Source organism: Protopterus annectens, chromosome 8.part1 (assembly GCF_019279795.1).
Source record: "Protopterus annectens isolate FY-2018-M chromosome 8.part1, PAN1.0, whole genome shotgun sequence".
Taxonomy (NCBI): Eukaryota; Metazoa; Chordata; order Ceratodontiformes; family Protopteridae; genus Protopterus; species Protopterus annectens.
This window is the reverse complement of record NC_056742.1, coordinates 497,680,577-497,702,680: the sequence shown is the minus strand read 5'-3', so window position 1 is coordinate 497,702,680 and position 22,104 is coordinate 497,680,577. Positions and strand designations below refer to the sequence as shown.

The 22,104-nt window shown below is 37.4% G+C and overlaps 1 protein-coding gene across 1 annotated transcript in view; it reads right to left on the bottom strand.

Moving 5' to 3' along the window:
* The window catches only part of LOC122810419 (B-cadherin-like), a 766,834-nt gene that overhangs the window by 113,864 nt on the left and 630,866 nt on the right, over positions 1–22,104 (bottom strand). Inside the window, exon 14 of the mRNA XM_044082031.1 lies at positions 7,630–7,763. Within this exon, the coding sequence (XP_043937966.1) occupies positions 7,630–7,763 (134 nt within the window). The remainder of the gene's footprint in view (positions 1–7,629; positions 7,764–22,104) is intronic.

Below are 22,104 nucleotides of genomic sequence, written 5' to 3'. Positions count from 1 at the left end.
GGAGAAGAGGGTAGATTCTACCCTTCTGAGCTGGGACTTTCTGGTTAAAGGCTTGTTGCGCCTGCTTATTTTGAGCTGTTTCTTTCTGAAATTGGTACACCTTGTTTTCTGTAGCATAGACTAGATTCAAACCTGCTGAATCTAGCTTAGTTTGTATAACTTGAGCACTAATCCAGGCCATTTTTAGAGAAGGTTCCTAGTGGCAGGAGTGTGCAGTTAGAACTTGTCTGATTGAAGACTGCTGGAATGGGGCTCAGTTGTTAGCTTTTTACTGCTTAATTGGTTTATTTGTTTAAACCAGTTTGCTGGTTTGCTACTGTTATATTTAAAAACATTGCACTTTATTCATTTGCTTTTAATGTATTTGTGTTTCTTCCTATTTTATTATTTTGCTTTTGCTGCCTAGTCTTAAAAGTACTCAATTGCATTTATTCTGCTGCATTTATTACTGCTTGTTGGTAGCCTGATTAAATTGTAACTGTTATTCTAAGCCTTTTGGTTTAAGCACTTGGGCTTCAGGCCAGTTGTTTTACATTAGGAAGGTTTGTGGTGTGCACTCTTGTGGCAGGACAGGTAGTGTACATCCTTCTAAGTTGGGAGTTGCTGATTGAAGGCTTAGTGTCTGTTAATCTAAAAGTGCCTTAGTTCTGATTTAAGCACTTGGGCTTCAGGCCAGTTATTTTACATTAAGAAGGTTTGTGGTCTGCACTCTTGTGGGAGGAGAGGGTAGATTCTGCCCTTCTAAGCTGGGAATTTCTGGTTAAAGGCTTATTGTGCCTGCTTATTTTAACTGTTTCTTTTTGAAATTGGTGCACCTTGTTTTCTGTAGCACAGACTAGATTCAGACCTGTTGAATCTAGATTTGTTTGTATAACTTGAGCACTAATCCATTTCATCTTTTTTGGAGAAGGTTGTCCTGCACCCTTGTGGCAGGAGTTTGCAGCTAGAACTTGTCTGATTGAAGACTGTTGGAACAGGGCTCAGTTTTGTGCTTTTTTATTGGTTAATTGGTTAATTTGTTTAAATCAGTTTGCTCTTTTACTACTGTTATATTAAAAAAAAGTTCTAGCTTGTTTTCCCTCCTTTCCTGTTACTAGAGGAGTCCAGATACAGATTTGCTGTATTTAGGACTGTATTGTAGTTTCTGAGTTCCCCAGACCTTTCTGTGTTAGAGGGAAGCCTCTTAGCTTATCAGTAGGAGTAGTAAGCACTAAATAGCCTAGCTACCACAACAAGAGTGGTTTCTAACTTCCTTTCAACATTCTGCTCTAAAAGCACATGTTTGCATAGGTGTGTGAGCCATGCAGCACTGCTAAGCTAGGGTAAACTATTACTGGTGCCATAAAGTCTGCTCTTCAATTTTTCCCTTAGATCTTGTGAGTTCTCTTGTCTCTTGCATTTAACTAGCTTATTCGTCTAACACTTCATCTGGCTTCTTGTAGGAATTATTGTAGCACACATAAGTGCTAACAGCACTAAACGTCCTATAAGGAACCAGCTCCAGTACTTATTAATAATGACCATCCCACCTGGCATGTCTAAATGTCAGTTCCCTGTGCTTTCTCCTATTAACCTGGTCAACTTGGGCATTCTGAGGCAGTGTAGCAACTGCCTCATGTACACAGACAATCCTCTTCTCTTACCTCCCAACACTCAGACTTGTGAGAGATGCACTTATATATCCAAACTGGAAGACATGCACTCTCCAGCCAAGACTGGAATAGCTGGTCAAGAGGAGAAGGTCAACACCTGTACCACACTACATGGAACACATAGCCCTCCAGAACACCCACCATCACATAAAAACACAAACAACACACCCACCTTTGTGGAGGCTCTCAATAGAAATCTACCCAAACAGCAGATACCTCCAAATCAGAAACACACATGACCATCACAAGACAGCACAAATCACAAGACACACAGCTCACCTACACAGTGTGCCCCTCAACCTAAGCTCCTAAGGCAAAACAGCTTGCCCAATACACTAATAATACGTGACTCGATTGTGAGGCACACTGATGTCCCACTCACTAGGCTGAATAAGGAGAAGGTAACAGTCAACTGTCTGTTGGGTGCCAGGATCCGACACATAACACGTGGACTCAGGTCACCCCACAACAAGCACAAGTATGACTCTGTCATTGTCCATGTGGGTGTGAATGACCTGAGACACACCTCCCTGGACTACATGAAAAGAGACATGGAGGAGTTCTCAGATTATGTGGTCCAGGCAGGTATGACCATAGCCCTGAGCAGCATCCTACCATTGCCCAGAATGATACCGCAGTACAAGGACAAAATGATTGACTTCAACAATTGGCTAAGTTTCTGGTGTCATTCTAAGGGGATCCAGTCTCTGTCTGCTTGGGATGACATGGTTGACAGACCTCGGTGCATGACTGACAGACCTCAGTGCTTTGCCAGAGATGACCTGCATCTGTCAACCCTAGGTTTCCAGATACTGGCTAAGGCTCTTGTCACCCCTATAGTGCCTTTCTTAGGTGGTGCTCCAAATTACCACCGTAACAGCTATAAATAAATGTGATCTGAGGGTCATGCTGCTCAATGCTAGAAGTCTACTCTCAAGATGCACTTGCTCAAAGCATTCCTCAAAATGGAGAATATCGACATTTGTGCTGTAATGGAGACCTGGTTTAAAGCAGCAGAAAACACCCCTGTGCTACCAAGCTGTAACTCATTACAATGTTTTGGCCCCAGAACATGGACTGAAGCTCCAAAGGTGGTGGTGTCTCCATATTCATAAAGGATATGCACACCTCCAGACTAGTAGCCCAGCATAACGCATGGGAGATACTTCAGGTACAACTAACAGTGGGTAAGATGGCGATTCAGGTCGTAGCCTGCTATACGTCCCCAACCCTGTCCCAAGACACTCACTACATGTTCCTAAGCACCCTGGAAACTATTAGGGTCCAACCCAACACTCTCATACTGGGTGACATCAACTACCCCTCCATCAACTGGGAAAACTACTCATGCACCAATACACTTGCCCAATGCTTCTTGGAATTCATTAATTTCAATGTGCTGGACCCGCTCATTTTTACCCCCACTAGAGGAAGCAACATCCTTGACCTGGTTATTACTAACATGGGCAACCATTGCTCAACACCAATAGTCAATTCCTCCCTAGTTAGATCTGACCGCAAACTAATTACCATGGAAATCCACATCTCACCCACACCACCAGTAAAGGTAACCACCATGAAAACCTTCTCCAATGCTGACTTTAGGCTCCTAAAAACAGAGGTGGCTAACTTTACGGCACCCATGCAAATGGAAAATAGGTGCATGACCACCAAATAATACACCAATGCACTGTACAAACACGTACATAAATGCATGGAACTAGCCATACCCAACAGAACCAAGACGCTCTCCTCCAAAAAAAGGAAGCCAATCTGGTGGCTCCCTGCCATTATCAAACTCTACAACAGAAGGAAGAAAGTGTTGCAGAAAAAGGTGAAGTCCCAAGACTGGAAAAACTCCCTTATTAGCCTCAACAAAAAGTTGAGGTGCCTCATCAAAACCTCTAAAGCTAGCTATGAAGGCAGAATTGTGGCAGACACTAAAAACAACTACAAAGCCTTCTACAGTTATATCAAGAATCTACACGGCAATACCCAGATTTGCTCTGAGTTACTGCAAAATAAAATCTCCTATATTGAGCCAACAGATATTGCCAACATACTGGCCGACAGATTCAGTGCCAACGTTACCCCTCTGTTCCCTACTAAAGGACCAATCACAATACTGGAAGAATGTCAGGCATCCAGCATTACTGCACAGGTTAAAGCTGCATTGTCCAAGGCTAAGAATACAGCTTCCATGGGACCTGACAATATCCCTGTCTGTGTTCTACATGAACTACAAAGTGAACTGGCACCACACCTGTGTGCTATGTTCAATCAGAGCCTCACCTCAGGCTTTGTCCCTACAGAATGGCGCACTGCTACAGTCATCCCTCTCCATAATGGGGGAACAACTACAGACCCTGGGAATTATCGCCCCACTAGCCTGATGAGTCTGATATGCAAGGCTATGGAGCACATCATCATGGACCTAATTAACAAGGATATAGGGAATTTCCAAACACTGGATCCCACACAATTTGGTTTTGTGAAGGGTAGATCATGCCTGCTCAACCTATTTGACTTCTTTGAGTCAGTCACTAGAGCTGTGGATGAGGGCAAGGCAGTTCATACAGCCTACCTTGATCTGACCAAGGCCTTTGATACCATTCCTCACTCAGGAATTATTGATAGACTCACCAAACTAGGAATCAACCCTTATATCACTAGGTGGATTACAAATTGGCTCACAGATAGAACCCACAGTGTGAAAGTAGCAGACTCCAAGTCAGACTGCTAACCAGTCATGAGTGGAGTCCCACAGGATCAGTCTTGGCTCCTCACATGTTTGGCATCTACTTCTCAGAAGTCCAGGCCAACATGGAGGGACTCTGGCTGACCAAGTTCACTGACGAATGCAAGCTGGGAGCCATTATTAACTCCCCAAGTGATGTAGACATCCTACAGAAAAGTCTCACTGAGACCAATAACTGGTGTCAAAACCATGGCCTTAAGCTTAATGCCAAAAAATGCGTCATCATCCACTTTGGGAAAAACTCATTTCTCACTAATTATCACATCGATGGGAGCCCACTGAACACTGAAGATGTTATAAGAGATCTAGGGACACAGGTTGACAGCAACCTCTCCTTTGACCACCACATTGCCACTGTGGTCAGAAAGTCCTTCTGTGTGGCACATCTCATTACCAAGGGTTTTGCATCCAGGAAGAAAGAGGTCATCATCTCTCTCTACTCTTCCTTCATTAGGGCAATCATCGACTATAATGCCCCATTTGGCATGTACCTCACTAGATACATGCAACAGCTGGAAAGGCCACAAAAGTACTTCACGAAGAGGATCCCAGGCATTAAACACATATCCTACATGGACAGACTCAAAAAACTCCAACTATTCTCTGTCTCCTATCATCTAATAAGAGGCAATCTCTGCTTGACTTACAAAGCCATGTCTGACCCAGCTCTATTAGAAATGCTACATCTAAATAAATCCCAATCCCTCCACACCACATGCTCCAGAGACCTCAACCTCATTACCACAATCAACAGAACATGCTGAAGGGACAGGTTCATAACCCAGAGACTGCCCATGCTCTGGAATAGGCTTCCCATACATGTCAAGTAGAGCACCTCACTGGCCCTCTTCAAGAGAAATCTTGATGAGTGGATGGGAAATAGAAAGTTCGCCCCAGGGATCACTCCAGTGGCTCTACTTGATAGAGGCACTAGAAACTAATGTCAGGCGGCACAATGCCAGGGCACTTCTATGGGCTAGGCTTGTAAAGGCTCCAGGGTCATTAGCCTGGTGCACACCTATGAAAAGGAGCATGCCTTGGTTACCTGATGTAGGACTGCAGTACAATCTACACTCGTGTAAAGGACCTGAGAACTATAATATTTCACCTTGTTGCTTTCAGGACCATGGTCATCCATAGAGGCAAGGAGATCAATTTGCAGTGAAAAAGAGGTTTACCTGAAAAGGAAACCTGTCAGGTATTGCTTGCAAATGAGTGGACTAATCCATAAGGAGAAACCAGCACGGCTTTTTAAGAAATCAGTTCAGTTTTCTGCTTTCCTGAGAGAGGACACTGAACCCCGAATTGCATTTCCATTGCTCACCAGAGAACAAAGACCCTTAAAAAGCCTATTCCACAGCAGAAACAAATATGGAGATGTAGTACAGATACTAAACTTTAACCCCAAAGGCTGTTTCCAACCAAGAAGCTTCTAATATAAAAGGACATTTCTGTTAGTATTTACAAATTTTGTTTGACTTTTTGATGAACTGAACTCATACAAGTGACATTTACTGCCTTGTTTAATCTGGAAAGCACTTTAATGAATGTTTATTCATTCAGTTATATTAATTTAATATTTTGTAACAGTGTGGGGAATTATATTTTAAATAAAATAAAGCTAGTGCACGCCGTTTTTAATTTGTTTTGCATCCCCAGTGACCAAGCCCAGTGGATCTCCTATCTGTATCCAACTGACCCATTCATTTTGTAGTTATGAGAGCCGGTGATTCCTGGGCAGGTTAGAGCCTCATGGTCAATTTATTCCTGCTGAGGAATCCTGATGATAGCAAAGCAAAAGCAATATAAATAATAAGTTTATACATATCTGAAAAAGTATATATATTTTCATGAAAGTTATATATTTCTAAATGCACTATATCTTTAAATGTATTATACATTATATTATTGTAGGTGAATAACTGATGTTGTACTAATTCAATATTTAATTGAATACAATTGTTTATTGGATGGTTGTGTCATGTGTTTCACAAAATTGATTATTTAAAGTGTGTTTTAAAGTGAGTCAAGTATAGTGATAAAGGGTGTTACCCGAAAGCTTTATCTTTTATTCTGTGAATAAACCAAGTATTTGAGCGCTTTTCAACTGTTTTGTCTTTATCTGAATGGAATACTTCAACAGTGAGAATTCTCTGCAGTTGGTATGCTTATTCTGTAATTTTGATGAATCCTGATGAGCCCAGACACACCTGTCAAGAATTGGATGGTAGGGAGTGGGTTAGCCTTACTTTTCCTGTGAGGCAACCCACCCTCTTCCTCAGCAGAGCATCCCCTCTCCTGTGGTACCTCTTTTGAGCTTCACTACATCTACCCTCCATGGGTTCCCCCTCTGTTCACAGTGCACTTGCTGACCATGGCTCAGGCTTGGATGACCAGCGTAGACACCTAGTGCTCTTGTTAGGTGTCACCCATATGGTAAATTAGAGGCCCCCCCCCCCGGATGGACAAGCTCAATCTCATCCTCCCCTGCCAGTTCCTATGGTGCTAAATCTATTATATGAACTCAAGCTGCCTGCATCAAAGTCAGGACTTATCCGTCTATGCCACTGAGTGGCCTAGCTGTTTTTAATTCACAGCTTAAGTTTAGAAAAGAAAAAAATATAACTTATTTTCCATCTTAGTCTTTGATACTTTGTACGCATCAAAATTTATAATTGATAACATATAGTATTACATCCCTACCTGTTTGTTCTGAAAGGCTAAAAACAAAACAATTTTCAAACATACTTACATATGCTACAGTTATATGGAGCACCATATGGATTGCAGAAGGAGGCTATTCTGGGCACATTGCCGGTGCTGCAAAGGGCACTTTTTGCCAGAATTCATGACTGAAGCAATACTAATCTCATGAACTTTAATAGCACCTGACTTAGGAATGGGGCTCATTCCTGTTGTGGTATTTGAAACCCTAAAGACCTGGAGAAATTAAGAAATGAAGGCAACACCTGCATCAACAACATTGCTATTAAAGTATGCTTTTCACCCCGTTGATAGTGTTTTTCGGGTCACTTGTGTAGCAGAATGTGTAGTGCACACCTATAATCCACAGGCATACAGTACCATGACAAAAGAAAAACAAAACAGTCTTGTTATGTGTGGAAACATCAATACCTGAACAGCAGATAGATGGCATTCAGTGTGGTCAAGCAAACAGACAAACGAACAAATAAATCTACACAGCCAGTGACAACCTACCTGGTCATCCTCTCCACCTCCCTCCTCATCGTAGTAGTAAACATTACCCCTGACATTATCATCGGGTAGCAGGGGGGGCTCCTTCACCTTCTTTTTCCTCCTTCTCAGGAACAACAGCAGTAGCAACACCAGGACTAGAATGAAGAACAGCAGTTAAGGAGGGATGGAGATCTGTGTTATGAAATGTAAATGCAGTAATAGTGCAAGAAATCACAGCTTTATCCAATCAGTTCAAAGTAAAAAAACACAGCTTTATCCAATCAGTTCAAAGTAAAAAAATCACAGCTTTATCCAATCAGTTCAAAGTAAAAAAACACAGCTTTATCCAATCAGTTCAAAGTAAAAAATCACAGCTTTATCCAATCAGTTCAAAGTCAAAAATCACAGCTTTATCCAATCAGTTCAAAGTAAAAAATCACAGCTTTATCCAATCAGTTCAAAGTAAAAAATCACAGCTTTATCCAATCAGTTCAAAGTAAAAAATCACAGCTTTACCCAATCAGTTCAATGTAAAAAATCACAGCTTTATCCAATTAGTTCAAAGTAAAAAATCACAGCTTTATCCAATCAGTTCAAAGTAAAAAAATCACAGCTTTATCCAATCAGTTCAAAGGGACTAGGATGAAGAACAGCAGTTAAGGAGGGATGGAGATCTGTGTTATGAAATGTAAATGCAGTAATAGTGAAACAAATCACAGCTTTATCCAATCAGTTCAAAGTAAAACATCACAGCTTTATCCAATCAGTTCAAAGTAAAAAATCACAGCTTTATCCAATCAGTTCAAAGTAAAAAATCACAGCTTTATCCAATCAGTTCAAAGGGACTAGGATGAAGAACAGCAGTTAAGGAGGGATGGAAATCTGTGTTATGAACTGTAAATGCAGTAATAGTGCAACAAATCACAGCTTTATCCAATCAGTTCAAAGTAAAAAATCACAGCTTTATCCAATCAGTTCAAAGTAAAAAATCACAGCTTTATCCAATCAGTTCAAAGTAAAAAATCACAGCTTTATCCAATCAGTTCAAAGGGACTAGGATGAAGAACAGCAGTTAAGGAGGGATGGAAATCTGTGTCATGAACTGTAAATGCAGTAACAGTGCAACAAATCACAGCTTTATCCAATCAGTTCAAAGTAAAAAAATCACAGCTTTATCCAATCAGTTCAAAGTAAAAAATCACAGCTTTATCCAATCAGTTCAAAGTAAAAAATCACAGCTTTATCCAATCAGTTCAAAGGGACTAGGATGAAGAACAGCAGTTAAGGAGGGATGGAAATCTGTGTCATGAACTGTAAATGCAGTAACAGTGCAACAAATCACAGCTTTATCCAATCAGTTCAAAGTAAAAAAATCACAGCTTTATCTAATCAGTTCAAAGTAAAAAATCACAGCTTTATCCAATCAGTTCAAAGTAAAAAAAATCACAGTTTTATCCAATCAGTTCAAAATGTATTATTTAGTCATAAGACTTTTTTCTGCTTTTGGTCTCAAATAACAAACAGCAAAGGTAGCCCAGCAGGATCATTATTCTACTCCAGAATGATTCATTTCTTTTGTTAGAATCTTATGAAAATTCTCCCCAAGAGAAAATGAATTACAGTAAATACATAAATGATCTGTTTTACTTACCTTTTGGGGCTATTTAGGGCATAGATATTCACTGACAATACGTATCTAGAGACTGCAGTAAAACCAATGTTTTGAAATCATTGTAATTGATATCATTTTAGTCTGTAAAGTTGCATTAATTATAAATATTCATGCTCAAAACGGGCACAAATTAAGTAAGAAACAGATCATAATTATGTATTTGCTGTAATTCATGTTCTCTTGGGGAACACTTTGGTGAGAGTATGACAAAAGCATGGGCTGGTGTTATGGTATATATATATATATATATATATATATATATATATATATATATATATATATATATATCACCTGATTTTAAAGTGAGCAAAGTTAGATGCCCATAAAAAAGGCTGAACAAATCCTGGGGTGCAGTAGTGAGACATCATCAATAGAGTACAGAAAGATTAGTCTTCCCATATGCTAACAGGTCACATCTGCATACTGCTTGTTGCTCTACAGACACCGTTTCCTTAAAAACTGAGACATCACTAACAGAAAACAGAAAGATTAGTTTTCCCATATGTTAACAAGTCACATCTGCATACTGCATGTTGTTCTGCAGGCATCATTTCCTTAAAAAGTGAGACATCACCAATAGAAAACAGAAAGATTAGTTTTCCCATATGTTAACAGGTCACGTCTGCATACTGCATGTTGTTCTGCAGGCACCATTTCCTTAAAAAGCTCAACAAAATGGAGGATACGAAAGGACAGCAACAAAAATGGCCTAGGATTCAAACTATTGGACATATGAATGCAGAATGAAAAAACTTAATATACGTGCCTTGTAAGAGGAAAAGAGCTGCAGACAGACCTGAAAAAATCTGGATACAACACAGGAATTAAAACTGTTGAAGCTGGCATCAGTTAGAACAGGAAATGCACTGCAAAACTGGTCACAATCTGAAGGCAGGAGGACAGCCAAAGGGTGTTGCAAAGGAGGGCATAGCAGACATTCAGGACCATCACTAAGAAGTCAGGGTCCAGCCATATGTATTACTACAGCACAAGCTTGAGATGCTTCTCTTGACTTGAAAGTGGACTTCAAGTTTGCCTGTATTATTTTCCAATGGACAGTCCATCATTTATGTAATAACATAAATGATTAATGTGCTTATAATAATAAGTAACAGATAAAATGGACACAAGAAAAACGCAGGTAACTGCAAACTTTGTTATCTCTGTGACACAAATCATGAATCAATTCTGAAGGAAAAGATCTGTTGAGCATGCAGAAGTCAGTGGGACACAGAAGCCAAAAGCAGCAAGAATTGATGTTGGTAAAAGCAGTGCACCTGTCCATTGATCAAAGTATGATCAGGGTGGGATGCAGAAATACCTAATCAAAGTATGATCAGGGAGGGATGCACACATACCTAACCTATATCATTTCTTTCAGTACTATGGATGAAGTATCCATCAAGGTTTAACTATCTGCACAAAACTTCAGATGGACAGCCAATCATAGCAAGATATAATAATAAATCACAGGCCAAACAGAGGACAGTAACTGAAGGACTGCTCCATGCATGGTTCCTGCTGGGTCTGGTCCTTTACAATGTCTTTGTAAGTCGTACTACAAGGACACTGTAATGAAAAGCATATGCTTTTTACAGATGGCAAAATAATTTGCAAGTCGGGTGGTACAGACGTCAGGCATTTAGCTATCCTTTTGCTGACCAGGGTAATCCCACTAGTTAGGTAGCTTCTTTTTAGAAGAGATGTGATCTGGTATTTATACTACTACGAGAAATTTGGTCATGGCATTGGGAAACTTCCCCATCTCTTTTCAAATGGGGATGCTAATTCTGCAAGCACTTCCAATTTCTGGTTCAAGTGTGAAGCCGGCTCAGCGAAGCCAAAAGGAGACATGGAGTTGTGAAATGAAAGTACCCCAGATTCACATGAAAGAAGTGAATCATTTGCAATTGATGGAGAGAGGGAGAAAAGGAATGAAGTAGTTACATTTGAGAATTGAAGCAATGAAGTAAAGGCAGGTGAGCCTTTAAAGGAAAGTCTGATAAATTGTAATGATGTAAGAGTGTTGTGTGATCGTAGAAAAAGAAAGAAGGTTGCACCTGTGATGGACTCTGAAGATTTTTTCTAGCAGAACTTTTTCGGGGAAGAGGATTCAACATAAGCATGTATTGTTACAGCCCTTCAGTCGGGGGTGTTGAGGGATAATTTGCTTATGGAACTGGCAGATGTGAGTGATCCAGAAAGTAGTAAAGATATTTCCTGGGATGAAATGGACAGAATACAGCAAGAAGATGGTCAGTGAGCTAGATTTACAGTAAAGAAATTGTATGCAGAAAGGGTTAAGATGAGAGTGCCGAAAGAAAATGCAGAGAAAAAAGATTCTACTGACAAGAAAAAAAAGTCAGTTAAAGTAAGAATAGAAAAAAAGGAACATATTGAATTGGACAGATATAAAGTATGGGATGAAATAATTACACCTCTTGGGACTAAAGCAAAGTAAGTAATATAAAGAAATGTACTGTGACATTGTCTTTGAAACTGGTCAGTTGATGGAAAAAAATTCTAGAGGAATATGAAAAAAAGATTGTTTACTAAGAACCAGTATGTCTTAAATACTTTTTTCAGAGAGACAAGAAAAAAGATTCACATACAATTTAGAAATGAAGGAGAGAAAGAGACTTTGAAAGGACATTCATTAAAATTATGTAAAGATTTATTTATTGTATTTATTTATTTATTTTACATTTGTTAATCGGGAAACTCCAGCTGGACCAGGTCCATTTTCAGTGGGGTCCCACGGAGAAAAGCTCCACAATTAAGAAACATTTATACAATTACAGATATACAAACATTTATACAATTACAGATATACATACATTTATACAATTACAGATATACAAACATTTATACAATTACAGATATACATACATTTATACAATTACAGAGATACATACATTTATACAATTACAGAGATACATACATTTATACAATTACAGATATACAAACATTTATACAATTACAGATAAACATACATTTATACAATTACAGATATACAAACATTTATACAATTACAGATATACATACATTTATACAATTACAGATATACATACATTTATACAATTACAGATATACATACATTTATACAATTACAAATATACATACATTTATACAATTACAGATATACAAACATTTATACAATTACAGATATACAAACATTTATACAATTACAGATATACATACATTTATACAATTACAGATATACAAACATTTATACAATTACAGATATACATACATTTATACAATTACAGAGATACATACATTTATACAATTACAGAGATACATACATTTATACAATTACAGATATACAAACATTTATACAATTACAGATAAACATACATTTATACAATTACAGATATACAAACATTTATACAATTACAGATATACATACATTTATACAATTACAGATATACATACATTTATACAATTACAAATATACATACATTTATACAATTACAAATATACATACATTTATACAATTACAGATATACATACATTTATACAATTACAGATATACATACATTTATACAATTACAGATATACATACATTTATACAATTACAAATATACATACATTTATACAATTACAGATATACAAACATTTATACAATTACAGATATACAAACATTTATACAATTACAGATAAACATACATTTATACAATTACAGATATACAAACATTTATACAATTACAGATATACATACATTTATACAATTACAGATATACATACATTTATACAATTACAGATATACAAACATTTATACAATTACAGATATACATACATTTATACAATTACAAATATACATACATTATACAATTACAGATATACATACATTTATACAATTACAGATATACATACATTTATACAATTACAGATATACAAACATTTATACAATTACAGATATACATACATTTATACAATTACAGATATACAAACATTTATACAATTACAGATATACATACATTTATAGAATTACAGATATACATACATTTATACAATTACAGATATACAAACATTTATACAATTACAGATATACATACATTTATACAATTTGAGATATACATACATTTATACAATTACAGATATACATACATTTATACAATTTGAGATATACATACATTTATACAATTACAGATATACATACATTTATACAATTTGAGATATACATACATTTATACAATTACAGATATACATACATTTATACAATTACAGATATACAAACATTTATACAATTACAGATATACAAACATTTATACAATTACAGATATACATACATTTATACAATTACAAATATACATACATTATACAATTACAGATATACATACATTTATACAATTACAGATATACATACATTTATACAATTACAGATATACAAACATTTATACAATTACAGATATACATACATTTATACAATTACAGATATACAAACATTTATACAATTACAGATATACATACATTTATACAATTACAGATATACATACATTTATACAATTACAGATATACATACATTTATAGAATTACAGATATACATACATTTATAGAATTACAGATATACATACATTTATACAATTACAGATATACAAACATTTATACAATTACAGATATACATACATTTATACAATTACAGATATACAAACATTTATACAATTACAGATATACATACATTTATACAATTTGAGATATGCATACAACACAGGTAGTAGTGAAAAATGTATTTACAAGTAGAGTTATTCTTAACTTTGTTAACTATAGTTAAAGTTGCAGTGCAAGACTAAGATACAGTTTTGAGAAATAGTACAAGGCTTCAGTGAAAGGGTTTGGACAGATATTTTTCAGAGTTCGGCTTCCAGTAGTTACCAGGTTTTGCAGGACAAAAGGTACAGTTTGAGATAGTTTCACAAAGGTAGTAAGAACGGCTTACAGATGTAGTAAGTATGTATAGAGGGGAGTAGAGAGAACGATATGATATATGTTGAGTCAGTGTTTCAATGTGCATAGATATAGTGTGATATTTAGACTGGAGTAGATTGACACAAGGTAGAAGAAAGGTATAGGGATTGTCATGTGATACATGGGCAAATCCAAGTTGTCCTGAGATGAGATTTGAGTGATTGTTTGAAGTTTGCATTTGTTATTGTGGAGGTTATATTGGTGGGGAGATTGTTCCATTTTTTTGGCTATGATGTGGGAATATAGGGCTTTTCCTGCAGTATTAGCATTAGTAACACTGAGTAGGGGTTTATTGGAAGAGTGTAGAGGGCAGCTGAAAGAGTGGGAGGCAGTGGTGTAACTACGTTAGAAGCGCCCTGAGGCAAACTTTTCCTAGGCGCCCCAACACCCCCCCCCCCCGGGAACCCAAGCCATCGAGATGACCGAAGCCAAATGGATGGAACAAAAACAATTTTCAACAGAGGCTACCACATGCATACACATATATATGTATATATATATATATATATATATATATATATATACACACACACACACACTAGGTTATTAGGTGATTGAGCGCTGGAGTTTTGTCTGGGTGGTTTATGATGTTAAATGCATAGGTGAGTTGCTGGTAAGTTAGTAGGCTAGGAAATTCCAGCCATTGAATTTCTTTTAGTACTTGGCAGTGATGCGTTCTAAAGGGGTACTTATTGGCAAATTTAGCTATTTTGTTGTAGCATGCTTCTAACTTATCCAGATCTGATTTTTTAGTGTGGGTTAGGATAGGTGCTGCATAAGTAAGTGTCGATAGGAGGTGTGTTTGATCTAGAGTGATACGTGCTTTTTCTGTGAGATCGTTTTTGTGCCTGTATAGGGTTCCTATTTTTTTATGAACCTTTTGAATAGTTTGTGCTATGTGAAGATCAAAGGCTAGGTTGTTGTCTATTTCAACTCCTAGGCGTTTTGTGTAAGTGGATGGAGAGATGATAGTACCATTCCTAGATGAGATAGAGAAAGTGGAGGGGGAGGATTTGGTTTTATTAGGTTTGAACAGCAGAAGTTTGGTTTTGGTAGGATTAAGTATAAGTTGGATGTTGGTGATCCAATTTTCAATAGCAGAGAAAGATTCCTGGGCTAGTTGTTGGAGGGTATTGACAGATGGGGCTGCACAGATGAGAGTGGAATCATCTGCATACTGAATTACTGAGGCTTGCTTAGAGGAGGTATATAGATTGTTTGTAAAAATTGTGAAAAGTAGTGGGCCAAGTATAGAGCCTTGCGGTACCCTTAATGAGTTGGAGAGAGGAGGGGATAGCTCATTATTCCATTGTACAGATTATTGTCTATTTGATAGGTAGCTATTGAACCAGGAGATGGTAGAAGAAGTAAAGGATAGAGAATGAAGGATGTCCAGTAATTTAGGGTGTGAGACCATGTTGAACGCTTTTGAGAGGTCTAAGAAGGTAGCAGATACATAGTGGTTGTTGTTGTTTCTATGTTGATTAACCAGGTTGGTGAATGAGAGAAGAGCAGAGGTTGTACTATGGTGAGGGCGGAAGCCATGTTGGGTGGATGAGAGAAGTTTGTTAGTGTCTAGGAATTGCATAACTTGAGAGTGTATGCATTTCTCTAAGAGCTTAGATAATGGGGAAAGAATAGCTACTGGCCTGTAGTTGGAAAAATCATAAGATTTGTCTCTTTTGTGAAGAGGTATAATGAGGGATATATTCCATATTTGTGGTACATAGGCTTCCTGAATGGACCTACTTATTAGGACTGATACTGGATAAGAAAGAGCGTCAGCTGCTATTCTTAGGAAGTTAGTGTGTATACTGTCTGCAGCTAGTGTGGTAGGTTTTAGTTTGAGGAGGAGGTTTCTAATTTTTGATGTAGGGACTGGAGAGAGGGAGAAGGATGGTTGGTTGGTAGTACTGTCAGGAGTGTTTCTAGTGCTTGTGTGAGATGAGGTGTTGGTTTTTGTTAGCTGGGTGGGTAGAGTTTGGATTGCGTTTATGAACTGAGAGTTAAGCTGGGAGGCAACATCATTGCTGTTAGTATATGGGGAGGTGGCGGTGGGGGTAGCAATTGTTCCAGGTTTTAGCAATGAGTTGATAGAATGCCAAAACTTTTGGGGGTTGTTTGCATGTTTGTTTTGAAGGCCTAGGAAGTAGTTTTGTTTGTCCTGTTTGGCTTGTATATTGGCTAGGTTTCTAAGTTGTTTGTACTTTTGTTTGGTTTGTTCAGAGTTGTCTTGTTTCCATTGCTTCCAGGTCTTGTCTCTGATTTTAAGGAGGGCTCATGTGTCCCGGGTTAGCCATGGTGCATATTTTACTTTGATTGTTCTCTTTCTTAAACATGCTATGGAACTTAGAACAGAGATAAATGTATTATTAAAGTGTTCTACTGCCTGATCTAGGTGTACGTTTTTTAGGGGGAGCCAGTTACATTGGTGGAGGATGTTGTTTAGTATGTCTGGGGTTAAGTTACGATCATCCCTGATGTTTTTATAGGTTATGGGTTTGAGGATTTTGGTTCGCTTCCTGAGGAGGAAAGTAGAGAAATGGTCACTATGTCAGGTAGGGACCCTACCTGATAAGTGATGTTTGGGGGTATTTACAAATGTCCAGTCAATAGAGGTTTGTTTGTGGGTTTTTCTATCTATTCTGGTGGGGTCTTGAATTAGTTGTGTGAAGTTGTAGAGGTTAATACTTTTGGTAGGGTTTTTGGAGATGAAAGTTTGCCAGTTGGTATTGAGGTCGCCTAGTAAAATTGTTTCCTGAGGGCAATTTTGATTCAACCAATGAAGAATTTCTTCTATGACTGGGGAGTTATTTCCAGGAGGAATGTAGCAACAAGGGATGTTAATTTTTTTCTCATTGTTTATTGATAGAATAGAGCCTATGGTTTCAGCATTTTGAAATGATGATAGAGGGATATGAAATGATTGAGGTTTATTTAATTTTTAAATAGTATTGCGACTCCACCACCCTTCCTATTTATTCTATCTCGCCTTAGGAAGTTGTAACCTGGTGGTAGAATCTCATTACTAGTGATATGTGGTTTAAGCCATGTTTCGGTAATGGTTACGATGTCAGGGGAGTAGTGAGAAATAAAAGCATGTAGGTCTACTTGTTTATTTGAAATACTTCTTATGTTGATGTTCATTATTAGGAGATCAGACTGAGCTCTATTTGGAAGGTTAGTAAAAGAGGGTTCTGGGTTTGGGTGTTTGTCACCAGCTATGAAGAGTCTTTTACTAAGGTTAAATATGTGTTTGATAACATAGGTTAGGTTTGAGAGTGATATGCATACTGCTTTCCTATTGGTAGTAGTAGGTAAGTGGGTTCTGGGAGTATGTGGCATAATATTTGTAGAAAATAATATTGGACAGACTGTAAAGCATATATGGGAGGTGATGTGTCTTATGGTATGTGTACTATGGAATGAGATGGTGTCTAAGGGTAGGTTAGTTTGTATGGCTGTAGTGTAGGAAAGGGATGTCAGGGCTAGTAGGAGTAAGGGTAGTAGGACTTGCATTATGTTTGATTGTAAGCTTTTAGTAGTGTTATTTGTTAATGGGGTGGAGGTAGCGATGAGTGAGTACAGGTATGGGTGTGATGTTCGAGTAGGAGGAGCTATGAATCAGTTCTGGATGGTGATTGGAGTAGGAAGAAAGTCAGGTGAGTAGGGTGATGCATATGTTCAGGTGTAGTGGGGATGGGAGGGATTTGGGGATAGGGTAGGGGAGCAGAGTGAGCCAGAAAGGGCGAACAGAGCAGGTACAGAACCCCCAGCAAAAGTGAGCACCAAAAAAGTATCAGTGAATGTAGGTGGGGGCTGAACACTGATAGTGGTGCTAAGACTGCGAGAGTCTGTAGTTAAACTAAGTAAATAGGTTGTAAAAGATGATTACAGCAGACAGATGTGAAATAAAGGGTTGCTAGTCCTGGAAGAGGGCCCGTTTAGGAGGGATAGTACCAAAACTACTCTTATTAGGATATAATGGGTACTAGCTAGTCAGGGAGCGATTTTGGGGGGGTTTCTGCCATCTAGTAGGGAAAATGGGGTAATCCCTGTGAGTGTGCATGCTGTCGGGGCTCAGGAGACCACAAGGGTTTTAATTACAAAACTCCAAAGAGCAGATAGGGAAACCAACCATCTTTGTAAAAAAAGTAGTTTCTGGAGCTTACATGAACTTATTGTTTTAGAGCAGGATTCAGGGATGTCAGTTCCACTTTAGTCCTTATATACCGGCCAGAATGCTTTTGTGGGTGGGAGGGAGTTTTAGACAATGTTTGATGCACTTATTTTTTTAGAGCAGGATTCGGGGAGGTCACTTCCACTGTAGTCCTTATACACTGGCCAGAATGCTTTCATGGGCGGCATGGAGTTTTAGACAGTGCTAGATGCACTTATATTTTTAGAGCAGGATTCAGGGAGGTCAGTTCCACTGTAGTCCTTATACACCGGCCAGAATGCTTTCATGGGTGGGAGAGAGTATTTGACATTGCTAGATGCACTTATTATTTCAGAGCAGGATTCAGGTAGGTCAGTTCCACTGTAGTCCTTATACACCAGCCAAAATGCTTTTGTGGGCGGAAGGGAGTTTTAGACAGTGTTAGTGGTGTGCACACAACAGATTGGGAGTGGAGTCCTTCCTAGATGATGTATGGGCTTAGGGCTACATAAAGATGTATTAGAAATCTCAAAAGTGTATTATAAAAGAGGTTTATGGACTGGGGAATGGGGATGTCTTGTGATATTGAATGTAGATCATGAAAAAATTGTGCACATTCCTGGTATTATAAGTGTAGAGAGGGACAAAGGTATGGTGAGATATTTAGGTCAACCAAAAACTTGTTTTCTCTGTGGTAAATCTGACCATCTGATTAACAAGTATGAAAAGAGGAAATGTTATGTATGTGGAGAGACAGGCCATGATATGAAGACATGTGAGTTAAGATGTTATAAAATGTAAAAAAAAAAGGCATTTAGGTATGGAATGTGACGAGACAGAGAATATAGATACACAAAGTGATCAGAAGCAAGTCAGTAGGATCGGGAGTCACAGAGACACAAACAAATTGAATACAGACAGATATTCCAGAAAGTGACCAGGAGAATCAAGACGATAATAACAAGAAAAGATAGTAAGAGACGAAGCAAGTCCAGACGTGGGTGATACGGAAGATATAAAATGGAATGTCGTTACACAAAAATGAGTTCTATTGGTAAAAGGAAACGAGAAAGGAAATGAAAAAATATCGAAGGTCGTAGTACGAAAAAAAGCGAGAGGGAAGGGATAACCCCATAAATAAGACATTGGTACCTGTAAAATGTATTACGAAATGTTAGCAGTTTAAAACGTTCGGTAGGAAGGATAAGTATTACTGAATGTTTTAAACAGCAGGATAGTGATATTATTCTGGAGGATTCTAGATTCTTAACTAAATAAGAAAGATATTAAACTAAAATATGGTGCGGAAATAATGTGATTTGGAATTTGGGGAAAGAGACTTGTTCAGAGATAGTTATCTTGTAGAAGGATACAATACAAGTTTTAGATGCTACTTTTGTTATAATTGGTAAAATTACTATTCTTGATATAGGATGGAAGGATCTGGAGGATCACATTTTGAGAGCTGCTGAAATTTATGTTTATGTGACAGAAAGAGAGACAGAAGCTATGTTTAAAAATTTAACTCAATACTTTGTCATAAATATGGAGATAATTGTGGTAGGTTATTTTAACTGTAATTTAAGACATCAGGGAAGAAATGACTATGACGTTAAAAAGTATTAGACATTATAAAATGTGGGCAACTGAGAATATGAGATTAAAGCAAGTTGACTTATACTAGAGGAGAACATAGAACATCAGCTAGAAGAAAGTGCTTTGACAACAGGTTTTTCTGATCACATTGCTATTTGGATTCAATTAAACGAGAATGATGAACATTTAAAAATAGGCAAAGGGATTAAAAGAATTAATGAAGTTAAATGGGAAGAGATGGGAGAAGAGAACACTTGTAAGCCGTGGCAATATCATGTAGAGATGAGTCTTTTATAAGGCTTGGTCAGAATTGGTGGTTGTGTTTTAGACAAAAGTATACAAACGTTATATACAACATGAACAAGAACAACATGAACAAGAACAAAGAGGGGAAGAAAAAATGAAGTCGATAATATTAAGTGATGAGACGTTCGATAGTTTGGAAATAAATGATCAAGCTCTTTTGTTAAAGGACAGAAAGTTTATAATTTGAATAAAGTGAAAATAAAGCATTTATTGTATAAGAAAAGATACTTTTTGCACGGAAAAAAGAAAGATTGTGCCTTATTTGAGTAAGATATTAAGGAAAATAATAGTAAGATGAGCCAAACAAAGGATATAAATGTCATAATGTGTAACACACAGGATAACATTATGGAGATGGTACAGAACTATATAGAAGAATTATTTAAAGGACAAATTATACAGATTTATAATGAATGGAAAGTAGTTTTTAGAGCAATATATTAAGGAGATGGAAAAATATTGTGATGGAGGAATTAGAAAAATGTATTAAAGTTAGTTAATTTGGAGTCAGCAGCCAGTCCAGATAGAATAGAACACATAATATTAAAAAAAATGACAAGATCACAAAAAGGATATTTTAATGGTGTTAAATGAATGGCTAAATAAGGGATTTTAATATAAAGAGCTGTGCAGCGGAATAATTACATTTATATTGAAAATGATTGTAAAGAGGAAATGCAGAATTGGAGACCAATACTTTTGAACAATATGGACTATAAAATATTTATGAAAATCCTACAGAGAGGAATGGAAAGCAAAAAATAGAGTCACAAATAGAAATATATATGGTATAAAAGGAAAAGGGCGGCCACAGTGGTCCAGCGGGTAGCGTTGCTGCCTCACAGCAAGAGGTTCCCTGGTTCGATCCTTGGATGCGGTGCCTTCTGTGCGGAGTCTGCATGTCCTCCCTGTGGTCATGTGGGTTTCCTCCGGGTGCTCCGGTTTCCTCCCACATCCCAAAGACATGCTGTAGGTGGATTGGACACTCTAAATTGGGCCTAGGTGAAAGTGCGTGTGTGTGTGCCTTCTGTGGAAGGTTGGGCACCGGGCTGGCAACTCGACACCGTAAAACTCCACTGCCAATCATGAGCGGACAGGTGATCTGCTGTGGTGACCCCTAACTGGGAAAAAGCCAAAAGAAGAAGAAGAAGATGGTATAAAAGGAAAAACAGTGCAGGAGTTGCTTTTAATTATTTGGAAATTGTTAGATGATGTAGTATATAGAATGAATTACGTTAGAATTATAGTAGGTGATGTAAGCATAGCAGTTGATTCTGTTCAGCATAATTTGTTATGGGAAATACTGAAGGCCGATGACATCAGGAATTAGATTAGAAGAGTATATATGATGGCTTATAATTTTAATATAGTAAGGGCTTTGGTTAATGATTGGTTAAGTAAAGAAATAGTGCTTCAAAAAGGTGTAAGACAATGATGCCTTCTGAGTAGTATAATATTTTCCTTAGTAATGAATGTGGTATCTACATTTATAAATAAAGAAATGGAAACGATGACTTGTATATCTAAAGAAGGGATGCTTATACCACGTTTATCTTATGGAGGTGATATTATAATTACTACAAAAACAGTTTAGGTGTGAGTAAAATAGTAAAGGTTTTACAGAATTATTTAAACATAATAGGATTATGAATAAATAAAGAGAAAAGCCAAGGATTACGCTTTGATGGTATGTTGGGAGGTGTTAAGTTTGGCTTAACAATTATAAAAGTGCTTGGGATATGTTTTAGAAAACAGGAAAATATACTGCAGTTATGGAAAGAAAATATGAATGATA